At 44.7% G+C, this 14,881-nt stretch overlaps 1 protein-coding gene across 1 annotated transcript in view; it reads right to left on the minus strand.

The window, feature by feature from the left end:
• LRP10 (LDL receptor related protein 10) overlaps nucleotides 1-14,881 on the minus strand; it is a 244,297-nt gene that overhangs the window by 213,521 nt on the left and 15,895 nt on the right. The window contains exon 3 of the mRNA XM_069238242.1: nucleotides 7,464-7,508. Within this exon, the coding sequence (XP_069094343.1) occupies nucleotides 7,464-7,508 (45 nt within the window). The remainder of the gene's footprint in view (nucleotides 1-7,463; nucleotides 7,509-14,881) is intronic.

The following is a 14,881-nucleotide window of genomic DNA, read 5'->3' on the forward strand; positions in this document are numbered from 1 at the left end:
TACTACGTGGTACCTATTAGTTATCACAGCCACTAGTTGTCCCAAAGTATGATGAGAAATTAGTTACTTACCTGTAACTGCAGTTATCCAGTATTGGTATCTTTCATAGATTCACATGCTTGAATCTTTCCGGTCGAAGTGGGAGTCCCACGGTACCCTGTAAAGCAGTTAACAATAACCATAGAGTTTACAATGCAAACAGGCCTAAATTGGCTAGTCTGTCCATGTCATTTTTTTTAAATGGACCAAACTTGAACCATAACCAATCAGGCGACAACACCCTCTAGAACACTCCCAAGAGAAGCTCCTTTCCTCAGATTGTCAGCCTGAGAGTGAACTATGTTACCTGAGTCAGTAAAAGGGAGCTTCTAAGGGGAGGAGAGCAGGTCACATGTGAATCTATGAAAGATACCAATACTGGATAACTGCAGTTAAAGGTAAGTAACTAATTTCTTATCCAGTTTTGGATCTTTCATAGATTCACATGCATAAATCCGAATAACAAGCAGTATAATAAAATTGAAGCAGATGGAGGTAATGAAAGTATTTAGTTTCTCTTTTCTCTCTCTTTTTTTTTTTTTAATGTCATATAATCAAGTATACATGCCAATAACAGTAACACCATACTGTATGTAGATATGCTGAACTTGGAACAGTAATCAGAATATACGAGAACAATAGTTATAATTCAATATCAACGGAAAACAAAATTCTACATTACCAAGAGGCTCACCTTTACTGGAACAGGTGTCCCACAACTGCTTGGCCCACGGCTGCATCTGCCCTATCTGTAGCCTAAAGGCAATAGTGCTTTGCGAAGGAGTGGGTACTCTTCCAAGTAGAAGCACAGCATATCTGATCTAGCGGAACCCCAGCAAACAGAACCGCGGAGGTAGAAACTGCCCTTGTTGAATGCCCTCTAGGCTGTCTTTGTAGAGGTTTTCCTACTGCAGAATGGAAGAACTGAATAGTTGCCGATTGCCACCTTGCTATCGTTGACTTTGTTACTGAATAACCCAGACGCCCATGTCCATAGGAGAGTAAAAACTGATCAGAATTGCGAAAAGTTCTATCTTCAGCGAGCTAGAAGGAAAGCTACCTTCACGTAAGGAACTTAAGATCTGCTTTATGTATGGGTTCAAACAGAGGTTTCATTAGTTGTGAGAGTACCACATTAAGGTGCCGTTCAGGAGGTGGCAACATTTACTGGAAGAAAGACCCTGAATAAACCTATTATGGATTGTTTAATAAGATCTGACGAACAAAGTGAGGTCGTGTTTGAAAAACATCTGTATGTCGAGATTTTTGCCAAATGCACTTTCACTGAGGAATGCACCAGCCCAGATTTTGCCAGCATTAACAGGTAAGGTAAAATTTACTCCGGAGAGGCCTCATAAGGGTGCAAGTTGTGCTGCTGACACCAACAACAGAACCGTTTCCATGTAAGTCGATACATTTGGTTTGTGCTGTCTGCTCTCACCTTAGAAAGTATACTTCTACATTCTGGGGTTATTCTGAGATGTTGGAATTCAGGAGCTATGCATGCAATTGCAGTGACATCGAATCTGGATGTAGTATCTCCCCTGGACGCCTTGAAAGTAGCATTGGAGTTGGAGGAAGACGTATTGGTGCGTTTTCTGACATTAGAAGAAGCTCTGTGTACCAGCATTGTCTGGGCCATTTGGGAGCGATTAGTATTAGTTAATAAGTCTCCATCTTCAATGGGATTGGGGGGGGGGGGAAGCGTATGCATAGATCCCACATTGAAAGGGCATTCCCCCAAGACCCTGGAAGGTGAAACCGACTTGCTTAAAATTGGCATTAGGTATTGCCGTTCGTTGCAAAGAGGTCTAGAGTTGGCTTCCCCCATGTTACAAAAATGTTGTCTAGTTGGGCTTGATTCAGTTTCCATTCGTGACAATCACTGTTGGTCCTGCTGAGTGCATCCGCCAGTGTGTTGCGCACTCCTGGACCATGCTCGGCCCTCAGAGAGATGTTGTGTTTTGTGAGCCAATCCCATAGTACCCGAGCTTCCTGTGAAAGCGTTAAAGACCTCGTGCCTCCCTGCTTGTTTATATAATACATGCTGGTTGTGTTGTCTGTCCGCACCAGCACTCAAGACCCTTTTATCCTCGGGAGGAATGCCTGCAATGTGAAAAAGATGGCTTTGAGTTCTAGGCGGTTGATATGCATCAGCCTTTGGTGGCTTGACCATTTCCCTTGGATTTGCAAGATCTTGGAGATGACCTCCCGATCATTCCATGGTAGCGTCCGTCGTAATTATAAATTGTGGGACTAACGGAATGTACATGAGGCCTTGAGAAAGATGAGACTGGTGAGCCCGCCAGCCCAATGTCTTTAACATCATTTTTGGCTTAACCAGAATGTGATCCTCGAACAAACCTTGCGATTGGTTTCAATGAACTTGCAATTCTTCCTGCAACAGTCGCATTTTGAGACGTGCATTTAGTACCAGGTTGACCGTGGAAGATATACCTAGGAGCGATTTGTAAGACCTCACTGAAACGAACATTCTTTTTGATATTATTTTGTCCAGAGATGCTAGCCGATCCTGTCGTTCCTGTGTAAGGAAAGCTTTGTTCAGCTGCGTGTCCAGGATAGCTCTGAGAAAAGTCATCCTCTGAGTGGGTATTGTGCAAAAAAATTTGACACTGAGTGTGAGGCCTAGTCTTTGAAAAAGTGTAATGCAATCTTTTGTCGCTGCTAATGTTCCTTGCGGAGTTGATGCTTTCAGTAGCCAGTCATCTAGGTATGGAAATATCTGGTGACCTTGCTTCCTGAGAGCAGCTGCTACTGGGGCTAGACACTTGGTGAATATGCGAGGAGCAGATCTGAGCCTGAAGGGAAGGACTCAGTACTGATAGGGAGTACCAGCCACTGTGAACTGAAGATATCTGCGATGCTTGGGGTGTATGGGGATATGAAAATAAGCATCCTCCAAGTCTAGTGATGTCATATAGTCTTTTCTGTTTAGGAGATTTAATATGCCTGAAAGAGTGATTATTCTGAAAGTTTGTTTTTGGAGGTACTGGTTGAGATGCCAGAGATCTAGAATAGGTCTCCATTCCTCTTTCTTTTGCACGAGGAAAAAAACGGGAATAGAATCCTTTCCCTCTCTGAGCCATTGGAACTTTTTCTATTGCTCCTCTGAGAAGCATCAATTTGATCTATTTTTTCAATAAGTGAAGATGAGGGGAATGCACCCCTTTTGGGAGAGTGGTTGGCAGCTTGACAGTGAATTCTAGGGTGTAGCCATAAGCCAATATGTTCAATACCCATTGATCCGAGGTGATAGTTTTCCAGTTGTGGAGATATTTGGATATATTTGCCCCTACTTGATGCTGGGAAAGGTGAGTAGCTGGTACTTCTACTAGATCACTGCTTGCGTCCTGTGTCTCTGGGTTGATGCGAAGGCCTCCGACGGGCTCCTTGTCTAGAGAAACCAGCCGTAGTTGGTTGGCGATACAACTGTGATTGTCTGTATTGCTGGTAAGGTTGAAACAGTTGGGAACAGAAGTAAGATCCTCTATAGGAGGAAGAGCCACGTCCCCTTGTCCCTCGGAAAGGCAGCCTTCTATACTGTAAGGTGCCAAGGGACTTAGCAGTGTCACGTTTCCATTTTAAGGGCAAGAAGGGCCTCATCTATGAGCTTGCAAAGAGCATATTCCCATTGTATGCCATATCCAAAATCTTTGTTTGCACCTTAGGTCAAAATGAAGTGGCTTTCTGCCAGCCCCGACGCCTCTGAACAGCGGCACCTGCCAACTGACGAAACCCCATTGAGGCTATGTCCATGGCATTGTCAATGATCTCAGAAGAGGCTCGTTCTCCTTCTTGCAAGATCTTCTTTGCTTCCTGCCTTTGCTCTTCAGGGATGAGATCTACCATAGGTTTGATTATGGACCACATCTGCCTATCAGAGTGTGATAGGATAGCTAAAGCATTAGCAGCTCTCACTGTAACGGCCGACATGAGGGAAAATCTTTTGCCTATAGTGTCAAGGCATCGACCGTCTCTATCTGGTGGCACTGAGATAGGGGCTGCTGGATTTTTAGATGGTCCCTCTGCAGCCTGTGATATTACAGAGTCCGGCCTACGGTGCCCTGTGAGACATGCAGAAGCATCATCCGGAGCCCTGTATTTCTTGTCAATACGTGGCAGAACTGCTGGCACCATAGCGGGGTTCTTCATAATCCGGACACCCTCCTGCCATAGGTGGTCAATGATATGAATGGATCTTACAGATTTTCGCGCCTGATCCTTGAAATCATACAAGAAGCAATTGGAATGCTTCACTGTGATGGGTAGGTGAAATCTTTCCGCTGCCCTTTCCATAATAGAATGAAACCCCCCAATGTCTTCAGGAGGAGAATCAGTCACAGGGTATTGAGGAGGAGATGGAGTAGGAATAACGTAATCCTGGCAGTCGTCAGGCTGAGACGATAGTTCCCCTACTTCCCTTGCTTCATCCTCCGATATGGAAAGATTGTCCCTAGGCAGGGGAACAGCATGTGGTGGTGGCGTAATCCTGGGCGTTATTGGAGGTGGAATGTCTGGTGGCAGAACAGAAGCTGTACCTGGCGGAGTAGATGGTGGTACTTCTGTCTGTGGAGGAAAGCGCCGTCTGTAATCTGTCAACATGTCCTGAAGATCCTCTAACGGTGAACGAGGCATAAATGCCTGCTCCTGTGGACGATGGTACTCTGGATAATAGTAGTGCTCAGTGTATTTCTGAGTAGAGGGTATGCGATAGTATCCCTCAGCATGCTGACTTTGATCATCCTCACAATATTCGTTGTCTTCTTCCTGATATTTCACATGGAGTTCCGAAGGGTTATGAGCCTGTCCAAAAGGTCCTTCATCATCCGAGTACTCCATGTCTAAAAGGTGATTTGGAAGAGGTGAAATGTTTGCCGCGTATGCCATGGTGGGTTTATGGCAAGTCTTAATCTTGATCCTCGTCGACAGTGTTTTCGGCGATGGAAGCGTCGATGGCAGTACCGCCGACGGTGGGACCGTAGACTGTGGGGCTGTCGACGGTGGAAGCGGCGACGATGGAAGCGTCACTAGTGGTGATGCTGTCGACGGTGCCGCCGGCAAAGTCTTAGACGTCTCAGAGGTTCTCGTAGATGAAACTGGAACCTGCATGGAAAATGTTGTTGTCGACGCCGATGGTCTCGTCGACGATACAGTGGTGACGGCGGTCATCGATGATGTTGCCGTCGGCAGTGGCTTCTTCGTCGATGGCAAGACAACAGGACATTTTTGTCCCCTTTGTTTTAGTGGCTTACAGGGGGTAGCTGGAGCAGATGAAGCTACCTTTGAAGAGGGCTGTTTTTCTTTTTCTCTCTTTTCTAACTCCTTAGACTGATGATGGATTTTGAGGGATTTCCTGCTCTCCTCAGAAGTTCCCTCTAAAGATTTAGCCCTCTTGTGAGATTTAGGAACAAAGTCACTGTCCTCATCAGATGATGTTTTCTGGGCTTTAGTTTTTTGTAGTCACAGCAGCAATCTGCCTTCTCTGTCTCTCAGAGTTTTTGGTGGGAAAGTACAACAGATTTTGCATTCTTTTGCCTTATGAGTAGGGTGAAGGCAATAGATACAGCTTTTATGAGGATCATCCACATGAACTCTTTTTCCCACAGGTCTTGCACGGATGAAAGAGGCTTTTAGAATCAGATATAGTTAGGAAGTAAAGAAAGTCAAAACCTTCTCTGAAGAAAATCTGTGGAAAGAACTGAGCAGAGCTCAGGGAGACTCCCTTCACACTCGACGTGCGGTGAAAATCTGAGGAAGGGAGCTTCTCTTGGGAGTGTTCAAGAGGGTGCTGTTGCCTGATTGGTTATGGTTCAAGTTTGATCAATTTTTAAAAAATGACATGGACAGACTAGAAAATTTAGGCCTGTTTGCACTGTAAACTCTATGGTTATTGTTATGTACTGCTTTATAGGATACCGTGGGACTCCCACCTCGACGACGGGAAAGATTCAAGCATGGGAATCTATGAAAGATTCAATACTGGATAGGGGAGATACTATTTGGATGTACCTCTTAACCGGTAGAGTCAAGGCTCTTCTATCAAATGCCACACAACATCACACAACACCTCAAGTAGACTTGCAGATGGAAAGACAGGAAACAAACAAGAAAAAAGAAACTTAAAAGGGAAGAGCAGCACAATTTTTCCAGGGTACGTGAGCATTTATGTTCTTGCACGTTAGCAAAGGGGTATGTTAATTTGGTGTTGCTTTGTCAAACATACAATGGATACAGATAAAACAAGCTGACAATGGGGCCATCACATTTGTGAATATTAAGGAATATAATGGGGAAGAGAAACTTGGTCAGCTGTTGAAAGTAAAAGACAAGTAGGACTTTGGTCTTTGAATCAGTCAACATGCACATTTTGACTGTGGATAGAAGCAGCTTAATTGGGGAGGATCAAAAGCTCCATTCGTAGATTGCTGTAGGACCCCTGCATCATCTGCTTACCAGTTTGACACAAAGATCACTGAAAAACAGGCGTTTACAAATATGTGAATGTGCCAGTGAAATGAGTGTCCAGGATCAAACGACAATCGGCAAAAGCAGTATCCAATGTGTAATGCCCATTTAACAACTGAAAATTTGGTCTGCCAAGAATGACTGAATAGAATAGGCCACCGTTACTCACACTATTCTTATTGATAACCCTGCCCCCATACATCTCTGTAAAAAAAACGTACATACTAAATCTTTTTAGCCCAACTCGTTCTTAAGTTTTTTCAGATTCATCGTAGGGTGGACAGATGAGACGGCTGACTGGTGATACTCTCTTTATAAAAAGACCTATGAAAAACCTGCAATAAATTCCAACACTTCTTCGTGGCATCTAAAATTGGCAGATTCTAGTTTTGCAGGGTGCATTGATAAGTTTTGCTGCAAAATATACAAATTTAACTCATTAGAAAAGATCTAGTGGATCATGGAGTGACATGCAAAAGGTAAAATTGAGGTAGTAGAACAAGTTTACTGAGGTAATGGTCTTTTAAAAAGTTGATTTTCAGATCGATGGTCTCCATTATTTCCACACATTCTTGACAAGACCGCTTCAGTACCCAAGTGTTTTATTAAAAATTAAGACATGGAGAACAAATTCTGCAGTGGAGAAAGAGGAATAGTAAGTCTAAAAAAAAAATGAAGGTGATGAGAAGCGAGGAGTTAGGAAAAGGCAGGAAGAGTTTTGAAGAGGAGGAGAGAAACATATGGGTGGGCGAGTGACAAAAAATGTGAAACCAGACCAAGATGACGGTTGTGGGTTAAGAGGATCAGAAGTGAGGTTGGTAAAGTACTGAGGAAAAGGAAACATGAATGATAAAGAGGAGAAAAGGGATAAGAGGCAAGTAATTATGATAAAACCCTACTGTTTCCATGCTCCATTTTTTTCTGAACAGTAGTCTTACCAAAGCTGGGTTTGCTAAATTCTGCGTATTCTGCCAACACAGATCCTGGAAAAAAAAGATTGGAACAGTTAAAAATGTCATGGAAAGAGGAAAAATAGGATTCACACTTTTACTCGCCAGACACGGCAGGGCTAACCAGTTAAAGAAGTTTGAGCAGTGCACAAGTAAATTGGTCAGAAAGCCGTAAATCACCTTTCTGGGGAGAATAGCACTAGCTTTCTTAATCTTTTATCTAAAATGGGTGTGGCTGAAGGAGCGCCTGATTGAGGTTGTGCATATTTTCCTGGTCCTTAACTCCCACTTCTCGTTAGCAACAGGTCCCTTCTGACATGCTGCAAAAGCAACAGTCATGATAAGGTGGAAGATAGAATGAGAGGTACCTTTTAGGTAACTGTTGTACCTCTGGACTATACCAGTCTCTGGCTTATGTTTCTGGAGTATCTCTTCAATCATGGGGATGGTAACAGACATGTCAGGCATGTTCTCAGTACATAACAGTGAGAACTCAAACCATGCTCCTTAGCATTTTCTTTATTTGAAACGCACAGAAGGACTCAAAGTCAAAAGGGCTATATTTTTGCAGCCTAAGCTAGTAGGCCAGAGTGGAGTTTCTTTTCTGAATGTGTAATACATAACAGACAAATTGCTCTAGTCTCATTTTATGAAAGATTAAATGTAGACAAATAATATAGTTCCTGCTTTAACATTGTGCTTACAAACTTATATCGTTTTTTTTTTATAACCAATTTTTTTTTCTTTGACGTAACCGCGGTCACATCAGAACTGATACAACTACTCCTCCGGCATACCCAGTTCCCCAAACATATAATACAGGTGAGATTTTCAGTCGTGTCAATGCAGCACATGTATAACACAATCACATTTCCTCTTCCACATCAGCCCTTTGCCCACCTATCCATTTAGACCAGATTTTAGTATGTTTCCATGGGCATCCTCTTGCACGTAAACAGGTTTCTCCACCTGGGCGCACCAGTCCACTCACCTCCTTCAGCATGGGGGGGAATGCTCTCCGACCAGTGTCTAGCAATGTCTTGCTTTGTAACCATAGGGCCGGTCCTCAGCAATTGTCTATACAAAAGTATATCGTTTACACAATGAACTCTATAACAAAACAATTTATGAAAAACGTTTTTGCAATAAGGGGGGGGGGGGCTCAAATTCAACATGTAAGAGAAAATTGAGAAAATGATATTGGACACAATTGTCTGCATAATGCATTTATAAGGATCAGGGTTCTGGTGTTTCTACCTTCCACCCTTATATCTCCATTTATATGGGTTTAGGTCTCCCACCTACAAGCATTCTGAAATGCACCCTTGGGTGCCCAAAAGCAAACAAACTTTTTCCACGTCAGTAAAAAAGAATTACTAGGTGTAATGCTATGTGGAAGACATTATGTGTTAGTGTAAAACCAAGGAAAGTGCACGGATCTGAGATTTTTTATTACTTTCTGTGTTCAAAACTAAGAAACATTGTGAGTTAAACTCAGCAAGCAGCACAGTTAGGTCTTGACCTCCATATCGCTACCTCTTCTTTAAAATAATTCTCTTAAATGTCCTATACTATAACGCTCGTGTACGGCATCAATTGCCTGTGAATGGGTGTTTCCTTTTTTCCATATTAGGATTTTTGTTGGAGGATCTAAAACAGTATTAGCCTCCAAGGGATGAAGATTGGAAACAAAAAAATCAATATATAATGGAGGATGTTTAGACTGTGAAGATGGTAGTATTGCTGATGTTGATAGTGTACCATATTTGATATCACACAGAAGTGCATGGATTTGTCTGCTGCAGCCACTAAAAGGTCTATGCTTTTAACCTTAAATCTAAATTTTCACTTGGATGTTGTTTAAAGAACCAACTCCCAATTTCCCTCATTTTATTCAGATTGTTTGTGTAGAAGTGGACCTTCTATGACCTGGTAAGACAACTGGTTTTGCGATAATAATTTGTGTATCCTTTATGGGTTCGGATTTTTAATTGTTTTATTGAAAAATATTGGAGGTCCTGATAAATGTACCAGTCATAGACGATGAGACACAAATCTTGATGACTAGTATTACTGGGAGTCACTAAAACAACAAATAAAGTTGAGGTGAAGACAATGGTTACATTTTTTAAACAACGCCATCACATACAGGTTAAATAAGCAGGCAGAGGGTGGCCAGCATGCGCACAGAGTAAGACGCGCAGTGAGGGAGCTCGGCACCATCTACTGCAAAGGGCCCGGGAGCCGCATGAGGGCAGTGGAGAGGTGCAGGTACTTGTGACCAAGTAGGTGTTGTTGAAGTGACACTAGTTGTTCTGTAACTATGGTGACACTGGCACCTGTGTCCCTGTAGGCCTCAGCCTTAACACCATTTCGCAGAAACCTGTCTGTGGGATGCCAGTAGCATGGGCTGCCCGGGAAGACCCTGAAACTGGTAGAAGCAAAGCTGGGGGTCCTCTATGGAGCCCCCAGAGTGCATGGAATCATACAACCAATACTGGCAACAGTATTGGGGTAGGATTCCGACATGTTTGATACCGAAAACACCCAGGTTCGGAGTTACCATTGTGTAGCTGGACATAGGTAGTTACCTGTGTCCAGTACATGGGTAAAATGGCTTCCCTGCACTTAAAGTCCAGGAAGATGGAGCTGGAGTTCTTAGGGGCACCTCTACTCATGCACTCCCCATAGCTATGGTAGACTTTAGCTGGGGTAGAGTTACTGGCCCTAAACAGGTGGCAGTCTCTTCTAACCTACCTGTAGCGGGCCTCCTAGGTATTGACCTTGAGACCTCAGCTTGGGCTGAAGTAGAGTTCCTAGCCCATACAGCCATGTTGGGCATCCCTAAACACCTCATCACCTTAACCTCAAAACGGGCTAAGAAGCAAGGAGGGAAAGGAGCCCAGGAGCCTGGAATAACGGCCCAGGGCACTCCTAAAAACTCAGACAGGCAGGATACAGAGTTACCTCCTGTCCATACTCCCACTGAGGGTCCCACTCCTCTGAGGGAGGAAACCACACCCAGGGTGGAGCCTGTACCGCAGGAGCCATCCTGCCCTGGTCTACCACCCTTAAGTCCACAACCTTCAAGTAGGGAACTAGGACAGCGTCCTACAGCGATGACCGACACTCTGACCCCTAGTGGTATGCCTCTCCTGGACTGGGCCACTCCCTGTTTGGAACTTACATTAATGGTGGCGCCGGCCCCTGGGAAGCCACTGGAGCTTCTGCCGAACCTCTAAATGAATGATAAAACAACTGTTTGCAATATTGCTGATTTGTCATCGGTATTTTGCACTGCTAGAGGGAGACTCCTCCATTGAGAAGCTTGTTGCTCTACACAGCTCTCTAACAAGGGCGGGTACACAAGTTAGGCCTCGTTGGTTGTTTTTGAATATTTTTCTTATTTGTTACTCCTCAGGTCTGCATTAGGTCTTTGGCGTAAGAGGGGAGACACACGTCATAGCAGACACACTGGGTAGGGGCACATGGTGGAAAAGGGCCCCTCAATATGATAAGTCAGAGCCTACGCCTTAACCGTTGCCTGTCCCTGCCTATTTCTGCATGAGCCACTGGCGGGGGAGGGGTATGAATCTACTATCTATAAATGTCCACAGAATCAACTCTCCGAACAAGCGTAAACAGATCTGGAGATATATTCTTCAACACAACCCTGATCTAGTATTCCTCCAAGAGATACATCTACGCGGGATGGACAGACATAGAATGGCCCATCCAAAATACCCTGTACGACACTGGGCACACACTGACACCCTCGTTGGGGGTTACCATATTCTGGGAAACACACTTTGGCCCACACATTACCAAAGTAATCAGGGACAGGGAGGAGTGCTATCAGACCATACACCTACAGAAGGAGGGAGAGTGCCTCAACCTGCTTAACAGATATGGGCCTAACACTGCCCAGGATGCCTAATTACCTTGCATGCTGAAATCCCAACTGGAGAAACTTGGGAGGGGACATTATAATGGGGGAAGATCTGAATTTTGTGTAGGACCCCTCCCTAGACAGGCACACATCAGGAGACAGGATGCCAGCGCAACTTAAATGGGACATCCTCGACCTAGGCCTTAAAGACACCTGGCGCTACCGGCACCCAGACACACCTGAATACACCTTTTATTCTCACGGCTGCACCACGTACTCCTGCATAGATTACCGTTTTCTCTCACATAAGCTCCTACAAGCCCTCAACACCATTGCGATCTACAATATAGCCATCTCTGACCATGCACATATCGAAGCGGTATGGCCCTCACCCCACAGAGTCCAGGGAGAATCCCCCAGGTGGCGATTCCCGGCGAGGCTGATGAGTGACCCGCTAGACGTACTGGAAATCCGAAAGGGCATCACTGACTACTTCACTCACAATATGGACTAAGCAATTTCCATGCACACCTTATGGACGGCATGAGATTGCAAGACCCATTGGTTCCACATGGACAGAGTGGTGGCATGCCGCCCCTTGTGGGACTTGGCGTGCCTCCCCTGACACTTGACCCCATAGTGCATATCAAGCAACTCCGACTAGGATGGGCCTGAATGTGTGGCACAGTCTGGCGTAGTCATGGGGCTGACCACCTTCCCATCACCTAATGCACCCTTGACACGCTATCCTGCATTCCCCCAGCTCTCATCCCGCACACCTTTGGTGCCTGGATGGACGTGGAATGTAGAACCCTGCGAGACCTCTTCCAGGGTGATAACATAAAAACGTATGAGCAGTGCAAAAAAGACTGTTGGCTGCCTGAAGCTGCAAGCTTGCAATACCTCCAGCTTCGCCACTGGGCTCTTCACCCTTCAGAATATCCTGGTATAACAAGCCTTTACAATCCTTTTGAATCGCTCGTCAGGACATATGACAGATCCGGGGGGCTAATATCCAACACTTAGCGAGTTCTGCAACACTCCACACCTGAGCAGTCTTACCACTACCAGCACCAGTGGGTTATAGCCCCTACCGATGATATCTCTCCCAAACAACAGGAAAGACTATGGCCGGACAATCCTTAATTATACCTCAGTCTCTCCCTCAGAAAAACAGATTATAAGCTTATGTACCAATGGTAATATACCCCTGCATGGCTGGCTTCCATGTATCCTGGTACCTCAGATGTGTACGGCTGGAGAAGCGTCTTGGAGCTGGGCAAATTCTCTCACATATGGTGGACGTGCGCACCCATCGCTATCTTCTGGAAGGAAGTTCTAAGCCATATAAAAGACGTAGTGGGGTTCCCCTGCTAGCCACATATTACACAGTGGTCCTGGGACACAGGCCCACCCATCTGACAACCATGACTAACAGACTGGGCTCCTGCTAGCTATATGATGCATACAGTTAGGCAACTAATAGCTATAGCAGGGAAGAAGAAAACACCACCCTTCCAAGCCTAGTGGTTCAGTCGTCTCTGGCACGTCATGGCTAGGGAGCGAATTTCACATAGCCTGTCCCTTACTTATGACAAATTTCAGGCTATATGGCAGCCCTTGATAAACTATCTTTCAGGTATAGAGTTTACTTGCTTTAATCTGCCCCGGCTCAAAGCGTTACAACTCTTTCTGCGACACCTCGCTACCCCCACACTTGACACCACATCAGCTAGGTCTGCCCTCCACAATATATAGACAAATGGGGATACACACCACGTGCCTAGAGGCTCACAATATCACCCCTACATTATAAGACCTGAAAAATGTATTATCGTTGTCTGCTGTTTTTTATTGAAAATTATTACATTTCCTCCTTGTTTCTTTGTAGGCTCAGGCAGCCTGGAATAGACTTACCAATATATGCAATGTTTGTACTCGTTTATGAGGCTATGCCACACCATGTTCAATGCGCTTATATATTGCTTGCCTGAATTGAAGCACTGACTGTCCTCAATGCAAAGCTTTGTTTGTACCAGTTAAATTAAATAGATTCTAAGCTAAATAAGCAGGAGAATACCCGGCTCTGGAAGACATGGTTTAGAGTGAATGTTGAAGGCACCAATATATACCACCAATAAGGTGATAGGAGTGCCAATCTTTGTATTTCCAAAATGGGCACAACATAAGGTGTTGAGAAGCAGTGGTTATTTGCACATCTCTGAATTCCGGGGTGCCCATGCTAACATGTGAATTACAGGGCATTTCTCACATAGACATATTTTTTGCACAATGTCTTACATTTGAAAGGAAAAAATGTAGAGAAAGACAAGGGGCAATAACACGCGTTTTGCTATTCTGCGTTCCCCCAAGTCTCCGGATACAAATGGTACCTCACTTGCATGGGTAGGCCTAATGCTCGTGACAGGAAACGCAACATGGACACATCACATTTTTACATTGAAATCTGATTTTTTTGCAAAGTGTCTAGCTGTAGATTTTGGCCTCTAGCACTCAGCCAGCACCTAGGGAAACCTACTAAACCTGTGCATTTTTTAAAACTAGAAATCTAGGGGAATCCAGGATGGGGTGACTTGTGGGGCTCTCACCAAGTCCTGTTACCCAGAATCCTTTGCAAACCTCAACATTTGGCCCAAAAAAACACTTTTTACTCACATTTCGGTGACAGAAAGTTCTGGAATCCGAGAGGAACCACAAATTTCCTTCCACCCAGCGTCCACCAAGACTCCCGATAAAAATGGTACCTCACTTGTGTGGGTAGGCCTAGTGCTCGTGACAGGAAATGCCCCAAAAAACAACATGGACACATCACATTTTCCCAAAGAAAACAGAGATGTTTTTTGCAAAGTGCCAAGCTGTAGATTTTGGCCTCTAGCTCAACCGGCACCTAGGGAAACCTAACAAACCTGTGCATTTTTTAAAACTAGACACCTAGGGGAATCCAGGATGGGGTGACTTGTGGGGCTCTCACCAGGTTCTGTTACCCAGAATCCTCTGCAAACCTCAAACTGGGGGCAAAAAAACACTTTTCCCTCACATTTCGGTGACAGAAAGTTCTGGACTGTAAGAGGAGCCACAAATTTCCTTCCACCCAGCATTCCCCCTAAGTCTCCTGATAAAAATGGTACCTCTCTTGTGTAGGTAGGCCTAATGCCCGCGAAAGGAAATGCCCCAAAACACTATCTGGACACATCAAAATTATCAAATACAAAACTACTTGTTTTTGCGGGGGGCACCTGCGTTTTTGGTCCTGGACACAGCAGCCATACAGGGAAAACTACGAACACCGACATTTCTGAAAAATAGACACCCGAGGGAGTCCAGGGAGGTGCGACTTGCGTGGATCCCCCAGTGTTTTCTTACCCAGAATCCTCAGCAAACCTCAAATTTAGCTACAAAATCTAATTTTTTCCACATTTTTGTGTGGGATCACCGCACCGGAACAAATTTCCTTTCACCCAACCTTCCCCTCAGTCTCCCGGTAAAAACGATACCT

This window comes from Pleurodeles waltl, chromosome 6 (genome assembly GCF_031143425.1).
Source record: "Pleurodeles waltl isolate 20211129_DDA chromosome 6, aPleWal1.hap1.20221129, whole genome shotgun sequence".
Taxonomy (NCBI): domain Eukaryota; kingdom Metazoa; phylum Chordata; class Amphibia; order Caudata; family Salamandridae; genus Pleurodeles; species Pleurodeles waltl.